Raw genomic sequence first — 17,670 nt, 5'->3', positions numbered from 1 at the left:
CATTTATTTACAGTGTTGTTAGCTACCCAAAGAGCAGAAATTACAGAAATGCCATACTTACCAATTTTACTTTGTTTTTTAGAAGAAAATTTCTGATATTCTGGAAAAATCCACTCCCAAACCTGGTGTCCCTGCAGATCTACAAAACCTGCTTAGTCAACATTTTGGTGAAAACCGTTCAGTGATTGAAATAGAGGAATTAAAGCTGTCAGGTAACTTATCCTATATTTAATAGATAAATAATGGGTTTTTTTCGTGATACTGGTGTGTTCTTTTTCTGCAGAAGAAAGAGGATTTGGGGGACAGGTCTTGAGTTGTACTTTTTTATGGAAATATTTTCTTATACTGTATATTAATTTGCTGTTTAAGTGGAGGTGTTAGTTTCTTTGGAATAAACGTGAGATTTCTTGGAGTTACAGAAATTAAAAGAAACATTGTTTAAATATGTCCTTTTGTTGTAAAGCATTAATTTCATGAGCTCACTTTTCTAATAGAAATATATGATTCCTAATAATAGCTTCCAAGATAATAACTGAGAAAGTGAAAATGTATTTTGTTGCTAGGATGATCTGAGTCGATGCAGATGTATAATAGGAGGGCTGACAGGAGTAGACAAAGAAATAATGAGACATCATTCTGAAGTAGTTATGAGAAGTTGAACAATGGTTTTTCAGGGAGTGGCATGAAATGAGATGTTAGTTTTGATCCAAGTGTAAAGTGACCAAGTTTTAACCGTGACGAGAACCCTTTTGGTTTCCCGTATTCTGCCTCCAGTTAAAAGCCGGTGATAGAAAAGGCAAAGCAGGACAGAACTGGCTTAGCTACTGTCAGTTGGAGATTGCATTAGAGATGAAGGCAACACTGAACTTCTCCGATTCTTACTCTGCAGATAAAGAGACGCTGTCACTTTATAGGCACTGTCCTTTATTGGTTGGTAGTGTTGGAAGAGCAAACGGCCTGGTAACTAACCTGCGTGCACCTTTGGTACATCTTGAACTCTTAGTGACCTGTGGCAAATATAGGAGCTTTCTAGCCCAGCAGTGGTTTCTTTTTTATAATTTTTAGGCCTGTCGTTCTAGATAAATACGCTCCTCCTTAACATCCATGATTCTAGGTTGACCCTTCTTTATTTCTGTGAGGCAGGTTCAGCTTTCTTGTTGAATCAAGAAAACCTAGAGAAGTCCCGTATAGATTGCTTTGAAAAGCTTGTGTTAAATATTTTTAGACCTTTAGGGTTTTTAGCAAAAAATAAATTGCTTTAGTTTCTTCCTTATGAAAAGAGCCCTTTGGGCTAGTGAAGTGATCCATTTCCATATGGATAGGCTCTTGGGTTGGATGGAGGTATTTTTTCTTTCTTTTTGTGCTGGGAGTTGGAGGCTTAGAGTGCCAAGGAGTTTACAAACTTCTACCGCTGTCAAGTCATTCACGTCAAAGCACTGAGCAAATAAAAAGCAACTACTTGGAGTTGTGTGTTCTTGTTAACTGACACAGTGCAGAAGGTCAGGTTTGTAGTCAGCATGATCTCTCTCTCTAAGTCATGCAGTCTGGAGCTATGTGGGTTTTTTTCCCCCCTTTCTGAAACTTTATTTAAAATTGTTGTTAATACTGTAGTGTTGCTGGACTGTTGGTGAAAAGTCAGTAACAGAGGCTCGTATCCTTTAGAAACCATCTTTTGAATTGAATCCCCCCACCCCTCCCATCTTCCCGGGCTCAACTTCACTCCCAGCTTCAACCTCCGCCCCGCAAAGCGGCACAGGGGGACGGGGAGTGGGGGTTACGGTCAGTTCCTCACGCGGTGTTTCTGCCACTTCTTCATCCTCAGGGGGAGGACTCATTGTTCCCCCACTCCAGCGTGGGGTCCCTCTCACGGGAGACAGTCCTTCACGGCCTTCTCCAACGTGAGTCTCCTCCACGGGGTGCAGACCTTCAGGAGCAAACTGCTCCAGCGTGGGTCCCCCACGGGGTCACAAGTCCTGTCAGCAAACCTGCTCTGGCGTGGGCTCCTCTCTCCACGGATCCACAGGTCCTGCCAGGAGCTTGCTCCAGCGCGGGCTTCCCACGGGGCCACAGCCTCCTTCAGGTGTCTCCACCTGCTCCGGCGTGGGGTCCTCCATGGGCTGCAGGTGGAATCGCTACACCCCCTCATCCTCCCTCCATGGGCTGCAGGGGGACAGCCTGCTTCACCATGGTCTTCACCACGGGCTGCAGGGGGATCTCTGCTTTGGTGCCTGGAGCACCTCCTCCCCCTCCTTCTGCACTGACCTTGGTGTCTGCAGATGTTCTTACATCTTCTCCCTCCTCTCTCTGGCTGCAAAAGCGCTCTCTAAGTGTTTTTCTTTTTCTTAAATATGTTATCACAGAGGCGCTGATTGGCTTGGCCTTGGCCAGCGGCGGGTCCATCTTGGAGCCGGCTGGCATTGGCTCTATCAGACACAGGGGAAGCTTCTAGCAGCTTCTCACAGAAGCCACCCCTGTAGCCCCCCCCGCTACCAAAACCTTGCCACGCAAAACCAACACATTCAGTCATTAATGAGACTTAATGTATTCAGAAGAGCAAAACAACAACAAAGATGTTTTGCCACAGGGAAGAAAGAACCATGGTGAATTTGAAGAGCTCTCCTATTAGCACAAAATGCTTATGGAAGGGTGGCCCCTGCCCTTCCCCACCAGCGTCAAGTGCATCTTTTAAGCACAGTTGGGATTTCATCAGTAGAACCAGTGGTTATGCTGCAAACACATATGCTCTTTTTGCTGCTAAAAGTACATCAACAAAATATTTATTTCTTTATGTTTTCAGATTCCTGTTTTTTGCCAGCCAATGATCTCACCCACAGTTTTTCTTCATACCTGAAGGAAAGTGAGTTAAAATGTTAAGATGAGATGAAAGTTGTATGAAAAACATTGTTAATGCAATATTATTGCAGTTTTTATCTGCACCTTCAAATACTTTTAATTACAAAATATTAATAACTTTAAGGGGTTTTTTTCTTTTTTCATAACAGGTCTTGTTTTTCTGACTCTTTTACTCTATCACTTTTTTTGTATCAAAATGTTCTAGGGTTGTTTTTAATCACTAGGGAATATTTGTCAGTAATTTATTGTGGCTTCATAAGTAGGTGTATGTACGATCTTAGAGTAAAAATCCTGCAGCTGTCCGCTGACATGAACCAAGAGAACTTGTATTCTCTTATATATATTTGTATAGAACTTCTGGTCTGGTAAATGTTTCTTTTCAATTGGTTTTCTCTGATACAAATTGCTGTATGGGGCGAACGAAGATAATGGGCTTGTCACCTTACAATCTGTTCATTTTTAATGCTTATCTGATTTGTTCAGTTATTTGATATTTCTGTATTTTATTTATTTTGGGCATTTTATGTTCCAATTTCTCAGCCATGACTAAATGTAAAAGTGTTGCCAGAGATCCAGACCTCATAGGAGTCAGCGTGTGTGTTCTTGCTGCTGGCTACCATTCCTCATGTACTCTTGTAATTTAAAATTGTGGCATGTAGTACTTTCTCTGTGTCTGTACATGGGTTTTTTCATTGCAGTCTGTCCTAAGTGGGCAAAACTCCGTAAAAACCACAAGGAGAAGAAGTCAGTGGTGATGCTGGTTATCTGCAGTTCTGCCCTTCGTTCCTTGGAACTCATCAAGTATGTCGATAGCAAATGTTATGTTGAGGTTGGCAGTCAGTCAGAGGTTTTGTCTTGGAACCACAGACATAAAGGGAAAACTGGGACACTGTCCTCTGCTAGCCAGCAAATTCACTGACTTAAACTGATGCAATATCCCTTGCTTCTTTAAACTGTGGGAGTGTGGTGTTTGGTTTTAGACTGAAGTAACACTTAGTACTTCAGTTGTATGGAAGTGCTATTGTTGTTAAAAACCAAAAATAAAGTGTAACCAATTTGGGGGAAGCATACAACATGTTGTACTTGGGAACAAAGTAAACCCATAAAGCATCATGATCCACCACTAGAAATCGTGACTTTGCACCAAAGGCAACGAGGACGTGACATTCCAGGGCCTCAAGTGCAAATGTGTGCGTCTGGCCTGAGTGCCTCCAGGTCTATGTCCATGTTCTCAGCTGGATCAGGCTGGCAAAACTGCTGTGCAGAGATGACAATTTTCAGTGTTCCCTGTCCTCTTTTTTTCCCTTCTCTATCCTCTGCCTTCTCATTCCAGAAGTCTTGATTACTTGAATGTATTAATATATACCTCACAAATTTCATGGTTGTCTTTTGTGTCTTGACCCCATTTCCTGTGATTATCTGTCACTACAACATGAGCTGGAGAGTCGGGAGGTTTGAATCCATGTACAGATAGAAGCATAGGTATGGCAGATGTGCCTGTAGTGCTTAGCCCCTGAATGCAGATATTGCCATCTGAGACATAGATGGTCTATATGTATATTGTATATAAACCTTTAGCTCTGCACAAGAGAAAATTGAAAATTTGGCACACTGCAAAAAACATGCAGAGAAAGCTGTATTAAATGACATTTGGTAGCTACTGAATATGTTGTCTCCTGCTTGATTAATATAGATCATGGAGTTGTTATTATGTGCCAAAATGGAGCATCAGAAAACCAAGTCAGGTTTTCTGACAAATTATTTTTGGTTAACTGGAATTTGGACAATCTCTGCAGTAAAGACTGTGGCAACCTAGGTTTTCCCAGCAGCCACGCTGCAGGAAGACTCTGTAAAATGTAGATTGGTCCATACACAGATCTTTCCTTTTGTGCATGCACACTCACGTTCATTCATTCATACCTATATCTCAGTAACTGAGATATTTTTTAATTAGAATTTGGTGATTCAGTTTTGAACGAAGTTAGCTGTGAAAGCACAGGCCATAAGTACTAAATATTATCTGAAAAGCTATCCAAACAATCTTGCCCCCTACTGATACCTTTTCTTGTTTTTGTCCAGTTGTTGATCAAGTAGCAAACAAGAATGTACATAGCGTTCAAAGTACAAGCAGGGGTCACTGGGGGACTGTGTCTCGAGCATATTGAGAAATGTCAGTTAGTTTTGCTTCCCTCCTGTGTGGTCTTAATCCCAGCCCTGATGCTTGTGTTTCCTTTTTCCATTTTTTTATTGCTAGGTCAATGACAGCATTTAAAGGAGACTGCAGAGTTCTCAAGTTGTTTGCAAAGCACATAAAGGTAAGAGAGCTGCAAGGGAATTTTGATAGAATTTTGGATGCCTGGATACCCAAATTTTGACAGAACAACTAAACAACCAACTAGTGTTGTACCATTTTCTTTTTAAAGCATTTAGCAATAGTACCTTTCATATAGCATTCATTTAATGTTCCTTTCTTTAGGTAATGCTTCCTTTGGTAACCCATTGTTTCAGAAATCTAGCCACACACCATCTCCAGTAGCTCTGGTGCAATCCTTTGCAGAATGTAGATGCTTATGCATGTGTCATGTTTTAAAGACATTCCACATTCCTGTGAAGTGCTCATTCAAATGGCTTTTACAACTTTTAAATAGAAGGCTCACACACATAGGTTTGTAGAAGCAAACTGTACCAGCACATTTGCATTCTGCCAGTTGGATGCCTAAATACCCAATATCCATACCTGCTGGAGAGCACAAATTATGGAGGTGTTTTAAGTAATGAGTGGACATTTAGCCTTTGATATAAATACTGTCAAACACACAATGTCACTTGCTTTATTTCACCCTTTTCCAGTGTCTTCATCTTGAAGGAGTTTAGAACTAATTCAACTTTGTCAGTTTTCCAGATATTTCCAGAGAATTTGTTTAAATGCTGAAGGAAGCATACTGTTCTCGCCTTCAAAAATAGTTCATGCAATAGCAGATTTTCTAAGTTAAAAATGACTGAACTTCTAGAGAAGTGTGATGCCCAGCTGGCTGTCATATTTCTTAAACTTTCTCCCAGATAGATCAGTTTGAAAGATGAATAGCATTTGTTAATTGATGGAATTCTAGAAAGAGATACTATGAGATCTTGAATTTATTTTCAGCTCTTTGAGAATAAAATTTTAAAACAATCATGGTTTTACTGTGGTTCATCTTTCTCTCTTCAAATTAGATAAAAGAACAGATGAATATGTTGGAGAAAGGCGTGTTCCACATCGGGGTTGGAACTCCTGGGAGAGTAAAAGCACTAGTGGAGCAAGGTAGGAGAACAAGGAGGGTTTTCTCCATAGGTATCTTATACTTGATCACATGAGAAACGAGACCTCAGGTGTTTTTGAAGCACTTAGGTTGACATGAATCTGGATTTGGGTACTGTACAGTTCTGTTTCTCCACTTCTACTATGTCAGTCAAAATGAGGTCAAGATTCTAGTAGTTGATTTTATGATCACTTTAAGCTAGTATAAATCAGTATTACCAGAGAAAGGCAGAGTACTACTTCCCCCACCCAGATACTGCCAACTTAGTCCCCCTTCCTGCTTCTGATGCTAGTGCAAAAGTCTGATTGGCAGCTCAGTGAACTGCTCCCAATTAGAACTGATCCCAATTAAAACAAAACCAGTGTGCGCAGGTAATGAGCAGGCAGAGGTGGGGCACTTCCTCTTTTGGCAGGAATACTGATTTATGCTGACTTGAAAGTTACTGCAAAACCATGGTGTAAGATTTAAAGCCCCAGGAAACTAAACACTGCAAGTAAATCAAAAGGAAACAATGGCAAATTGTATCATATGTCACTCTGAGCTCAGTGTAAACTTTTGTGACGGATATATAAAAGATCTGCTTGCTGATTTGATTTTATTTCTGATTTGCCTGCAAGTAAATTCATTATTGTATATAAATCTCCTTTTCTCTTCCCAAACTTTGAGTACTTTTACTTACTCAGTAGACATTATGTACACAAAGAAAAATAAACAACAAAATGACAAGATGATAAGGTGATTCTTTCCATTCCTCTTTCTAAACACTGCCTTGCTCTGACTGTGGTTTCTTGGTCAAGGAATGGCTGTGGGTTGGGACTCTACCGCTCCTTCCAAAAGGGTACAGGAGTAGCATAGTTTTGTTGCTTCCTGTGCTCTCCACAAACATGAAATTGTTACTGCTCAACACGTCAGCACATTGCCACGTTAGGTGGAGGCAGCTTATGGCAAGCACACAAGGTGTATCATCTTATCCTAAGGTCTAGTCCTTTTTTGACACCTTAGTGTTGTGGTGCCAGGTTACTAGAGAATGCAGAGGAGTCAAAACTGGTATGAAAAATTGTGAGCATCATGTAGAAGACCAGGGAAAAATAGGGGAACAGCTAGAGAGCCAGTTCAGAAAGGACCTTTTTCTTCTTTCACCACCATTTATTTGGAGGATAAAGGAATTCTTCAGCAGCACCACTGACCTGTCTCACATTCACATAGCACCCAATCCTGTAAATTGCTAAAGGTTGTCAGTTCGCATTAACAGGACTTTTCAGGCTAGGGTCTGTGTAACTTACCAGTTCCTCATCAGCTGTGGAAATTCAACTCCTGTGGTTTCATCAGGAGGAAGCCTGAGGAATTATTTTCTGGCAGAATGTTAGCTCTTGACAAGCCTGGCAACAGTAGTTGTTCTGCGTTTGTGTTTATCTTCCAAAAAGGCATGGGATTATGTGGTTAAGGGAGTTTGCAGTGTCAGTGCATTAGTTTTCCAACCAGCAAATGTAATCCTTAAGTGTTCGAAGATTAGATGCCTTGGAAACAGCAAAAAATGTAAAAGCCAAAAATCATTTTGATAAGCACATGTCATATTATTTTCATAATAAAATTTATGTTGCCTTTTTAGATGGCCTATGCTTGAACTCCACAAAATATATGATTCTGGATTGGAACTGGAGAGATCAGAAACTAAGGAGAATGATGGATATCCCTGAGGTATTGTATAAACACCTGTATATATTGTTATTCTGTGAATTCATTATTTTTCATTCTAGTGCCCAGATCTTGGTCAGTAAGGTTTTCTTTCTGTAAAACTGACTTCAGTGGTCTAGAAACACAAAGAAGTCAACATTTTACTAGCAAGTCTGTACTCTCAGGTCTCAAAATTTCCTCCTGAGGAAGACTTTTTCCTTTTTTGTTGCAAGTCACAGCTGTGACTTCTATGGCTGTGCTGTGAATGTCTCCTGTTTGTGCTAGATGGTTGTTCTACCTGTTCCCAGGAAGTTCTCTCAGTAAAGAGCACTTTGTGCAAAAGTTTCCTGAAAAACCAAATAAAACTGTGGAGAAGCATTTGTCTCCATCTGAGAGTAAGATAACTTGTGAGTAAATCTACAGACATTTCTCCTTTCCCCTTTTTTCTTTTTTCCCCCCTTTTTCTTTTTTCCCCCCTTTTTCTTTTTTCCCCCCTTTTTCTTTTTTCCCCCCTTTTTCTTTTTTTCCCCCCTTTTTCTTTTTTTCCCCCCTTTTTCTTTTTTCCCCCCCTTTTTCTTTTTTTCCCCCCTTTTTTCCTTTTTTTTTTTTCCTTTGGTAAGAAGTAGGGTACAAACTATGTAGAGCCATCCATCATTTGTAGACTCCTTTTAAGATAATTCCCCATTCTTTTCAATTCTGTAATCCAGCTTTCACATTTATTGCTGTGACAAGGCATGTTCACCATATGCTGTGGGGCATCAGCTAGTATCTAGCCAGCAGAAAGAGGCAGATTCCTCCATCAGTTGTAGTTATAAAGCTCCCAATTTCCTGTACAGTGTTGCCACTTTTTTGCACATTTACAGCAGGCTGATATTCAGAATATCCAGGGAAAAAGGGACTTTTTTGCATATAGACATTAAGCCGTTTCACAAGTGAAACAAATTATCAGTCATTAAGCCTTCTCTGCACTTGTCTGTGTGTTTGAATGTGCTGTGTTTTACAGTCCCACATACACAATGATACATGTTCCTAATAACCTTGGATAAAGCACCCTACAAAAAAAAACATTGCAGAAATGAAGCGGCAAAAAAACCAGCTTTGCTTTTTGAGGCAAGGAGGTTCCCTCTTGTGGTTAATACATAAGGCTTTTTTTGTATGGTGCTTGCACTTCTCTGTAAGTTTTTTAAAGAACAGAGAACATGAATTCACAGACCTGCCAGTACAAAAGGTGCTGGTTGCAGTGGGATGGTTTTTTAAGTCAACTGAAGTAAATATACGTACAGTAGACTATAGGTGATCCACCTCAAATACATGAAGATTGTGTTGCTAATATTTGATTTCGGACTATTGCAAACCTGAACTATCCCTTTAGCTCATTGTAGGTAGCATCACAGCATTTCTGTCTAGCAACATAGGCCAAAAATTGTGACTCCAGATGCATTTTAAGGCAAAATCTTAAGGCTGTCTTAACATCAAAATGTTAAGGCTTATTTCAAGTTAAAACCAAGTAAGAAAGAATATTATACCTTCATATATGGTGTTAGCATAAGGAATAGATATATATGTGTGATTACAGAATAGTGAATATGTGATTACAGAAAAGTCTTAAAACCTGCACTTGGCTGAGGTAACACAACATACAGAAAGATTTTTGACATCTAGAGCTATGCAAGTGGAGCATCTTGCAGCTATTTGGCCTGCTGCAGGCATCAGGCAGATTCCGGAAAATTACTTACGAGGACTGTCAGCAATAAAAGATACCCAAACATTTTGGAGATAAGGCATCTTAACACAGTAGAAACCGATGGAATACTTTGGCAACTTTTAGACTTGAAATATGGAATACAGTCTTTGTGAGCAGAGGATCTTACTCTTCTACTTGTATAAAAGTTGTCAAATACATGCTAGGAATAGTCGTAAGTTTTCTGAAAGAAGAGAGGAATTACAGTTTCAAAAATGTAATTTAGAGAATTGGCAGTTTGATGTACTAATTTCTTTCATCCTGTATTAGTTGTGGGGGCAAAATTTTACCCTTAAAATTAGGAACAAGGCATGCTGACCTATGTTCAGTGCAAATTTCAATGGTCAATAATTTCTTTGCATATTTAAGGTGCTGCATTGCTCAATTTCATTGTAATTACACCAGAAAGCAAGAACAGCTGGAAGCAGGTGTCCATTCTACTTGCTGGTTTTGTACTTACCTTATTTTCAGTGGATAATTATGTACACAGTGGTATGTTCTGATAAATATATGAATTTAAAAACACATGTATCTTCCCACATGACAGTCCTGTATCTTATCATATCCACAGAATGGATGGTGCCCTGATCCACTGCTCTCTCAATTACCTTAACATTTCTTTAGTTAATACTGTTGGATATGTTTTTCTCTGTTTCTATGTCTCCTGCTTCATTCATCCCAAACAACAGGGAGAAGGAAATAAAAAAAAAAAGCTCACAAAGAAACCAGAGGAGGGGTGAATGAGGTTATTAGACTCTGTCTTGGCACACTGGAGTTATACTAAAGCATAAAGGTTTAAATAAAAATTGATTGTACACTTTCTGATCCGACCAAAGGACACGCTTCCTGCTTTGAAAGCTTTGTGTATAGAGGTTGATAGCAATACAGAGCTGTCTCAAGTCCTCAAATTATTTGTTTGTAAGATTCAAATGGAGTTTTTTCTTAACAAAGAACAATATTGTATTGTCTGCAAACAATTTGAACGCTAAGCCTTGAGTAAGTTTGAAAATAGGGAAAGTTTAAGTTTCAGGTTTCATGAAAAGTAAAAACATTTGTAAGAAGTGGACTTGTGATAGAAAGACAACTGTTTTCATCCTCACATAGCACATCTAGTGTGGAACAGAGATTGGTCAGGCTTTCTCACATCATTTATGCCTGTGCAAAGTAGAGGCACAGAAGGATATAAACCCAAGAGAAAAGTTGCAAGTAAGTTTTTGTAAATGGGAAGAGGAAGCTATAAGGAGACTCTGGACTAGCCGTAATGATAGAGAATCTTGTGCTCGTGCTGAAATATGTAGTCAATATTTACTCTCAAATACATTTGTCTTTTATCTTTATTTAAGCAATAAGCTACAGCCATATCAGTGTTATAAACCAAAGTACTTTGCACGCAGCAGATGTAGACCTGACCTTCGTGCTCACTTTCATTCAGGTGTCTCAGACACAGACAACGTTGTGGTTGTTGCAGTGCAGTACTGCCCTTGGACTACTTGATACCGGCTGATAGTGTGGAAAGTCCCATAGGGATTTTGCAGCCCAGGATGGACTTCTTGCTGTGGCATGCTTTACACTTCCTTACTAAGGACTACTTTTCTGTAGCTATGTTAGATGAGATTTCACAAGCCGTAGTTGTACTTTAGGATTGCAGAGCCAATGCTAGATCTTTTACAAAGTGGAAACATTCTGAAGCTCAGGACCTTGTGTGGGAACCTCTTCTTTAAGTTCTAGTCCTATAGTAAGGTGCCTGAATAAATAAATAATGGTGTTTAGCCAAAGCACTATCAGTAACTTTTGATGCTTTCTTTGATTTTTGTTTTCTTCAGATAAAGAAAGAAACAATTGACCTACTGGAGAGGAGTATTATAAAGCTGTGCAGAGAGGGGTCTGTGAAGCTGGGACTGTTTTAATGGTTTTACCAACAAGGAAATCATTTGCAGCTGAATTTTACTATTGTCATGTCTGCTATTGGCAAGTGATTAACAGGTGATGGAATCAAGAATTCTGACTTTTCAGATGTCTATCAATACAGAAAGAATGCACATTACAACTTTTTCTGAGTTTCCTTTTCTTTTAATAATAAAATAGAAGTTTTGTTTGTAGTTTTAGTATGATTTTTATTGCAGGAACAATGTGATACTGAAATTAGTTACATTGCATTCACCTGCTAGCTTTACTACTATAAGTCACTTCTAAGACCTGAAGATGAGCAAACACGGGCATGAAAGTCTTTGTACAACTCAGTTCCCTGTTATCTCCCTCTGCTGTCCCAAAGGAGACATTTACTTCTCTCACAAGAGTGGTGATCTAGTTCTAACCCTCGAGGGTCTTTGAAAACGTTGTATGAATTTCAGTAATTTGTCATAAAGGTATTTTTTACCCATCTGTTCTGCAGCTGGCCAAACGCTATTTTTTGCTATGACATGATAAATTATCAGTATATTATATTGAGACTTTATTTTGGTTAAACTGTTGAAGTGTGCAAAAAATATTCTTCTGTTTGTCCATTTAAATTAAAAGGATATGATCTCTGGGTAATTCTTTTGTCATTGTGGATAGTAGGGAATGGATGGATTTTTTTCAGAGGACAAGATGAATAGATGTGAGCAAATCATCAGCATCTTGGAAAACAGTTGATCCAAATCAGATGTTTTGAGAATGAGTTGCTTTTTTCTGATAAAGAACATGTAACCTTTTGCGACTTTAAATTACATCTGAATCAATAGCAATTGATGTAGTAGGTTAAGAAAATTGATTTGGTCTTCCAAAGCAGTGTTTTCTGTCCAGTGCTGTCTCAGCACCTGCAGTCCTCCCCAGTGGCATCCAGTGCAATGGGAGTAGAGCTCCTTTCATTGTATGCTGTGCCTGTTAGCTGGGCAGCTATGGAAGTGAAGGGAGAAGAAATAATGCGTCTGAGGTTACACAGAAATTCCAGTATAGCTGGAAGTATCCCTGCAAATGAGTAAGACATAAATCCTACCAAATTGTGGAGCAGGAAAAAAAATATATATATAAGCTTTCCCAGGAGGCATGAGCTGGACACCCTGATCAAAGTACACAAACATTTGATTGGTACAAGCTGATCATGGGGATCCAGGCACAAATGTAGAAAATGAGGAAGAGAGAGATCTAGTTAATAAGTAATTCCTGGCCATAATGCAGGTTTGAACAAACAATCCAGTCTCCCAACGGTAAAGACAGTATCTCAGCTTAAACACCCTCCAGCACAAGTATATTATTCCTTCCTCTCACCAAGAAGAAAATGAAAAGCAAGACGAGTTTTATTCCACAAGAAGGAGAGGCACATCCTTCCCGATGTCCGGATAACAGTGCATTCAAACAACAGAAGCTACCAGCTTGGAAGCCCCAGCTTACCATTGCGACTGTGCTCTCCAGCTTCTTTCTCATAGGCACCTTCTGCCTTTCTGTGGGAGTCTGCCTCATACTGTCCGCAAACAGCGTCAGAGAAATCCAGGTTTGTTTGGCGGTGGTGTTCTTAGATATTCTGTGAAGAGGAAACTGGGCTACATTTGGAGGGAAAAGGCTTTGAACTTTTAATTCTGGATAAAGATGATAGCAATGGCTTCATGCCTTGGACGTGTGTCCAGCAGCCAGTATTCCTGTGAAAATCTTCAGAGATAATTGGTCACCAACAAAAGCTGAGCACTGGGTGGTTAACTGGGTGGTAATATCTTGCATATGGGTGGTACTACTGCCACTGGCTGGTAATATCTGAAATGTTGTCCTTATTTCCTGGGTTTTTGAAGGGAAATAAACTAATCCCTTTGACAGTGTTTGGTACTAGAACATACATGTTTGCTGGGGCAAAATCATAAAATGCAGAGAGCCTTGATGTTTAAATGCCTCCTGGAGGCAAGGCTGGCTTAACCTGTGGTGCTCTTACTAGAATTCTCGTTGGAGCCAATGCTCAGCACTACATCCAGGCTGTTAAAGAGAGGTGGGCCATAATGCATGTAGGGATTTGTCAAGCATTACTTGGTCAGCCAGACCAAGCTGCAGAAGCATTGTTCAGTCGGCACTCGTTTGCCGAGGAGCAGATGTGGAGGTTCTGCAACAGTCATCAAAAGGCTCTAAACCAGCTTTAAACTAGGGGTAAAATTTGTGAATGTTCATTGAGGCCAAGTCCTGATTCTGTACCTTTGTCAAATTTTAACAATGTCTTTGGCAGTCCAGAGTCATTTAAGACAACTGCTCTGAGAAGTCTTGGAGCTAAAACACTAACCTTTTCCTGTGTGCATGTCCTTTATTACAACATCTCTGCTTGTTCACTTCTCTTGACAGATTGATTATTCAGATAAATGCTCAGATTGTTCAAAACTCCGTGAAAATTCCTCTAATTGGAATAAGGAATGCCACTGTTTTGTTAATTTCACGCTAAAGGAAGATATATTGGTGAGTGGATGTGAGAAACCAACTCACATTGCTTAGTGCCTCCTATTACTTATATCCTTATATGAGAAAATACACTAATTCTGCTTTGTAGAACTCCTGACTAAATTTTCTTTGTACTTTTTAAAAGCATGAAACATTCAAAATTTTACACTTGTGCCTTTGCTATTCATTTTGGTGTATGTTAAAAATAAACAGGCTGCCTCTGTGCTTGGTTGGGAGTCGTCCAAGGAGAAGACTGGGATGGAGGAAATGGTGTTTGATTGTGGAGGTGACTTCTCTCTGTTATCTCTCTGAGTCAGTAGTAAATCCTCACCCTTGGCCTGGGGTTAATTGTTACTGCACTGCTAAGCTCTTAAATAAAAAGGAAATCTGAAGCTCTGACCACTTGTCATAAGTAAACCCCTGTAGTCTTTTTTACAGGAGTTATGCTGTTAATCCCCAAGGTCCTTCAAATAATTCAAGTCTAGCAATGTCATTCGGCAGTTTCATTTGGGAAAAGTAACCTTCATTTCCTGACCTAAACTGCCAGGTTATGTTGCTGAAACTGTTAAAATGCTTTATGTTCTAATGCTTAGTACTACATAAATGATCCCTTAAAATTATGGTGCAATTTAAATTATAAAGTCACTTTAAGGTTCTTCAGTATTGAGGAGGCTGTTAAAATACTCTGTAATTCTTCAAATACGGTAATGTTTGAGATGAGATATTTAACTGAATAATGTTTTTTTTAATAGTTTAATTATCCTCTTTCTGGCTTGTATTTGCCTGCCTAGCATTCTCCTTTTAATTACAGGACCAAACTTTCCAAAGGGTTCAAATAATTGATGAGAGGCAGCCTTGGTTTTTTTTCAAAAAATCTGAAGGAATTAAGAGCTAACGGCTACTTTTTGAAGTTGTTTGTGCACCTTCCTTTTATGAGAAATGATGTCTCCACCAAATTATTCATAGTCATTGTAGGTTCCTTGCGAGCCACTACAATCTTGAGTAAAATAATAATCAGGCATTTTTATTCTAGGTTTCACTTGGTGATTTAAAGTATGTTTAATTTTGTGCCAAAATACTAAAACTTTCAGTTGGGGTAAAGACTAGATTGTAGCCAGTGTCCGCTGAAGTAATTGCTTGGAATGTAGTTACCAACACTTCAATATGAATTGAGTACTCTCTTCCCCTCTCTTTTTAGCAAGTAATAGGACTTCTCTTTGTCTACATGAATTCATCTTATTGAAGGGATTTATCCTTGAATTCTAGGGTGACGTTTTTATGTACTACGGCCTGCAAAACTTCTATCAGAACCACCGTCGATATGTGATATCAAGAAGTGATGCACAATTGTTGGGTCGAAATGTAAATGTAAGTTTTCTTTATATTATGAGATCGTCAGTATTTCCATCAGGTGCATCTTTGACCATATGGAGAGCTAACTAGGCATAACTGTAAGTGTGTTAAGATGGCTCTAGGGAATAATAAGAAGGTACAGATTTTCAGTGTTTGCTCTCTGCTTTTATGATTGTTAGGGCCATTACCTCTATTAACTTAATAAGAGAGAAAGATTGAGGGGATAAATAAAAGATGTCAGCCCTGTGTTGCAGTTCTCAAATCTACACCTTGTAGGGATGCTGATTAAAAATACATCATCTTTTTCAATTAAATTTACAGAAAGCTTTTCCTTCTTGTGTTTTCAGTCATCTCAGCCAGAAATGTTTTAAGCTGTGCTTTTATTACAGGGTTAGGGAATTAAGTTATTCTAAATCTTTCATTTTGCCATCTGGCTTTGAAAGCAGACAAGAAGCAGGAAAAGGTTTATGGTGAAATAAGTGATTATGTAGCATTCAGGTATGCAACTTAGAGGTCTAAAGAGGAGGCTAGACAGCATCATCTGCAGCAGGCCTGCATAAGGAAATTGCAGAATGCAATCATTGCGTTTACAGTTTTTGTACTTAAAAATCTAAAACATGTTTTTGTTGGCTTAAAAGTAGTATTTCTTAATGTACACACAGTCCACACACTGCCCTCTCAGTACATATGATGATTGTGCCACAATAATCTGTTGTTTCTATAAAATGCTTCTTGTAACTCTCAAGATATGTTCCCTGTAAATCTGCTTCTCCAGGTGTCCAGTCAGCTTGTTTGTTTGCATCCAGGTGCAACCGCTTTTGACTTGTGTGCCAATCAGATACGCAGCTTTTTAGAGCTATTTGAAAATGTTTCTGTGTTTAAACCTGAAGATTTATAGTTTTTCATGAAATCGGAGACGTGCTAAATTTGAGATGGGCTTTTGTTTTTCATGCTTTATCTTCATACATCAAGATTTCCCCACACAGAGCTGCAGTAATGTGGCTAACTGCATCTGCTGTTCTCCACCACTGAAGCAGCGCAGGTCAGAATTAAAAAGAAGGAAAAATAAGATGTTCTAGGGTAACTCAGGGCTTCACTGGAACATTTTAAATTGCAGATATGTTACAGCAATAGATCTCCAAATGAGTTTTTGTAGTCTGGATTTTGCAAGTCCACAGCAGAATTTGCTGAAGACCCTAAGTTTATTTACCATGCTATGGGAGGTGTTCCTCACGTACAAACCCATTCATTTGGATGTATCTCTAATGTGACCAAAAGGTACTGGAGACTTAATTATTCAGTGGCTTTTCAGAAGAAGGAATGAGAGGAGAACATTAACACCAGCAAACCGACACAAACCCCTCAGGTTCTGTGCCTCATTGTTCTGTGACCTTGAATGCAGATTCAGAAGAGTTACTGCACACCCTTCATCACCTACCAAAATGGGACGCCCATGGCTCCATGTGGTGCTATTGCCAACAGCATGTTCAATGGTAAGTAGGTACCTTCCACATCTAATATTCTCTTGAAACTATTCTGTTAGCCTAATCCAGCTGAGTCCTGATTTTGCATGATCTCTGTTTTTCTTCCACAAAAGATTTTGTGGAATTTGTGGACACAAGGTACTTGGACATATTTCTACATAGAGATGCAGTAGCATTATTGGTAGGATTTTTTTTAATCTTTGAAACTTCAGAGGTTCTAAGGCTCTGGAAGCTTCATTCTTCTTGCGGAGTGTACAATGATCTGTACACAGTCATGATGAAACCCTTCCCAGGATCTTTTTTGTTCTCTATTCACTTGAAAAGTCCTTCAATGTGTCAGTTTTTGTTACTCATGCTGGCCATTAGAATGACTGACTTTTACTCATATGTATTGTTTTTTGTATTCCCTGCAGATACTATTCATCTTTTGTACAATCTTAACTCATCTGTTATTCAAGTACCACTGCTGAAGACTGGAAACAGTTGGTGGACAGATAAAAATGTGAAATTTCGCAATCCAAAATCATACAATCTCTCTTCTGCGTTTGCAGGTAAGAATGGTTCCACTGGTTTCCTAGGGCTGTTTTCTTGTTATGGTTAATCTGTATTGAAGTGGGACTAAAAGCTCCCTATTCTGGATCAGGGCAGTGCTGTGCTGGATGTAAGATGCAAGAATTAATTATCTAAGTAGTTTTCATGTGGCAAATTCTAAATATTATAGACTGTGCCATTAGGCTGAAAAAGGTGCCTTTATGATTGTACAGGAATAAATTAATGTATAAAAATGAAGGCAAGCTCCTCATTATAGAGTGTATGTTGCTTGCTGAAAAAGCAAGAATCCAGAATAAATAGTATTTTCATTTGTGCAAGTTGC

The 17,670-nt window shown here is 39.2% G+C and overlaps 2 protein-coding genes across 7 annotated transcripts in view; both read left to right on the top strand.

Annotated features, from left to right (window-relative positions):
* Positions 1-12,102, top strand: part of CMSS1 (cms1 ribosomal small subunit homolog) — a 243,920-nt gene extending 231,818 nt beyond the window's left edge. For all 5 annotated transcript variants that reach the window (XM_075766668.1, XM_075766660.1, XM_075766635.1 and 2 more), the window contains 7 exons: positions 83-212; positions 2,798-2,857; positions 3,552-3,654; positions 5,108-5,168; positions 6,067-6,154; positions 7,762-7,850; positions 11,391-12,102. In XM_075766668.1, coding sequence (XP_075622783.1) covers positions 83-212; positions 2,798-2,857; positions 3,552-3,654; positions 5,108-5,168; positions 6,067-6,154; positions 7,762-7,850; positions 11,391-11,474 — 615 coding nt within the window. In that variant the 3' untranslated portion in view covers positions 11,475-12,102. The remainder of the gene's footprint in view (positions 1-82; positions 213-2,797; positions 2,858-3,551; positions 3,655-5,107; positions 5,169-6,066; positions 6,155-7,761; positions 7,851-11,390) is intronic.
* Positions 12,103-12,240: 138 nt separating this feature from the next.
* Positions 12,241-17,670, top strand: part of LOC104630080 (cell cycle control protein 50C) — a 33,873-nt gene continuing 28,443 nt past the window's right edge. For both annotated transcript variants that reach the window (XR_012837764.1, XM_010304950.2), the window contains exons 1-5: positions 12,241-13,039; positions 13,867-13,977; positions 15,226-15,327; positions 16,715-16,805; positions 17,210-17,347. Coding sequence is in view for 1 of the 2 variants with exons in the window: in XM_010304950.2 (XP_010303252.2) it covers positions 12,827-13,039; positions 13,867-13,977; positions 15,226-15,327; positions 16,715-16,805; positions 17,210-17,347 (655 nt within the window). In the remaining variant the exon portion in view is untranslated. The remainder of the gene's footprint in view (positions 13,040-13,866; positions 13,978-15,225; positions 15,328-16,714; positions 16,806-17,209; positions 17,348-17,670) is intronic.

Source organism: Balearica regulorum, chromosome 1 (genome assembly GCF_011004875.1).
Source record: "Balearica regulorum gibbericeps isolate bBalReg1 chromosome 1, bBalReg1.pri, whole genome shotgun sequence".
Taxonomy (NCBI): Eukaryota; Metazoa; Chordata; class Aves; order Gruiformes; family Gruidae; genus Balearica; species Balearica regulorum.
The sequence above is the reverse complement of the archived record's forward strand: the minus strand, read 5'-3'. Positions and strand labels throughout refer to the sequence as shown.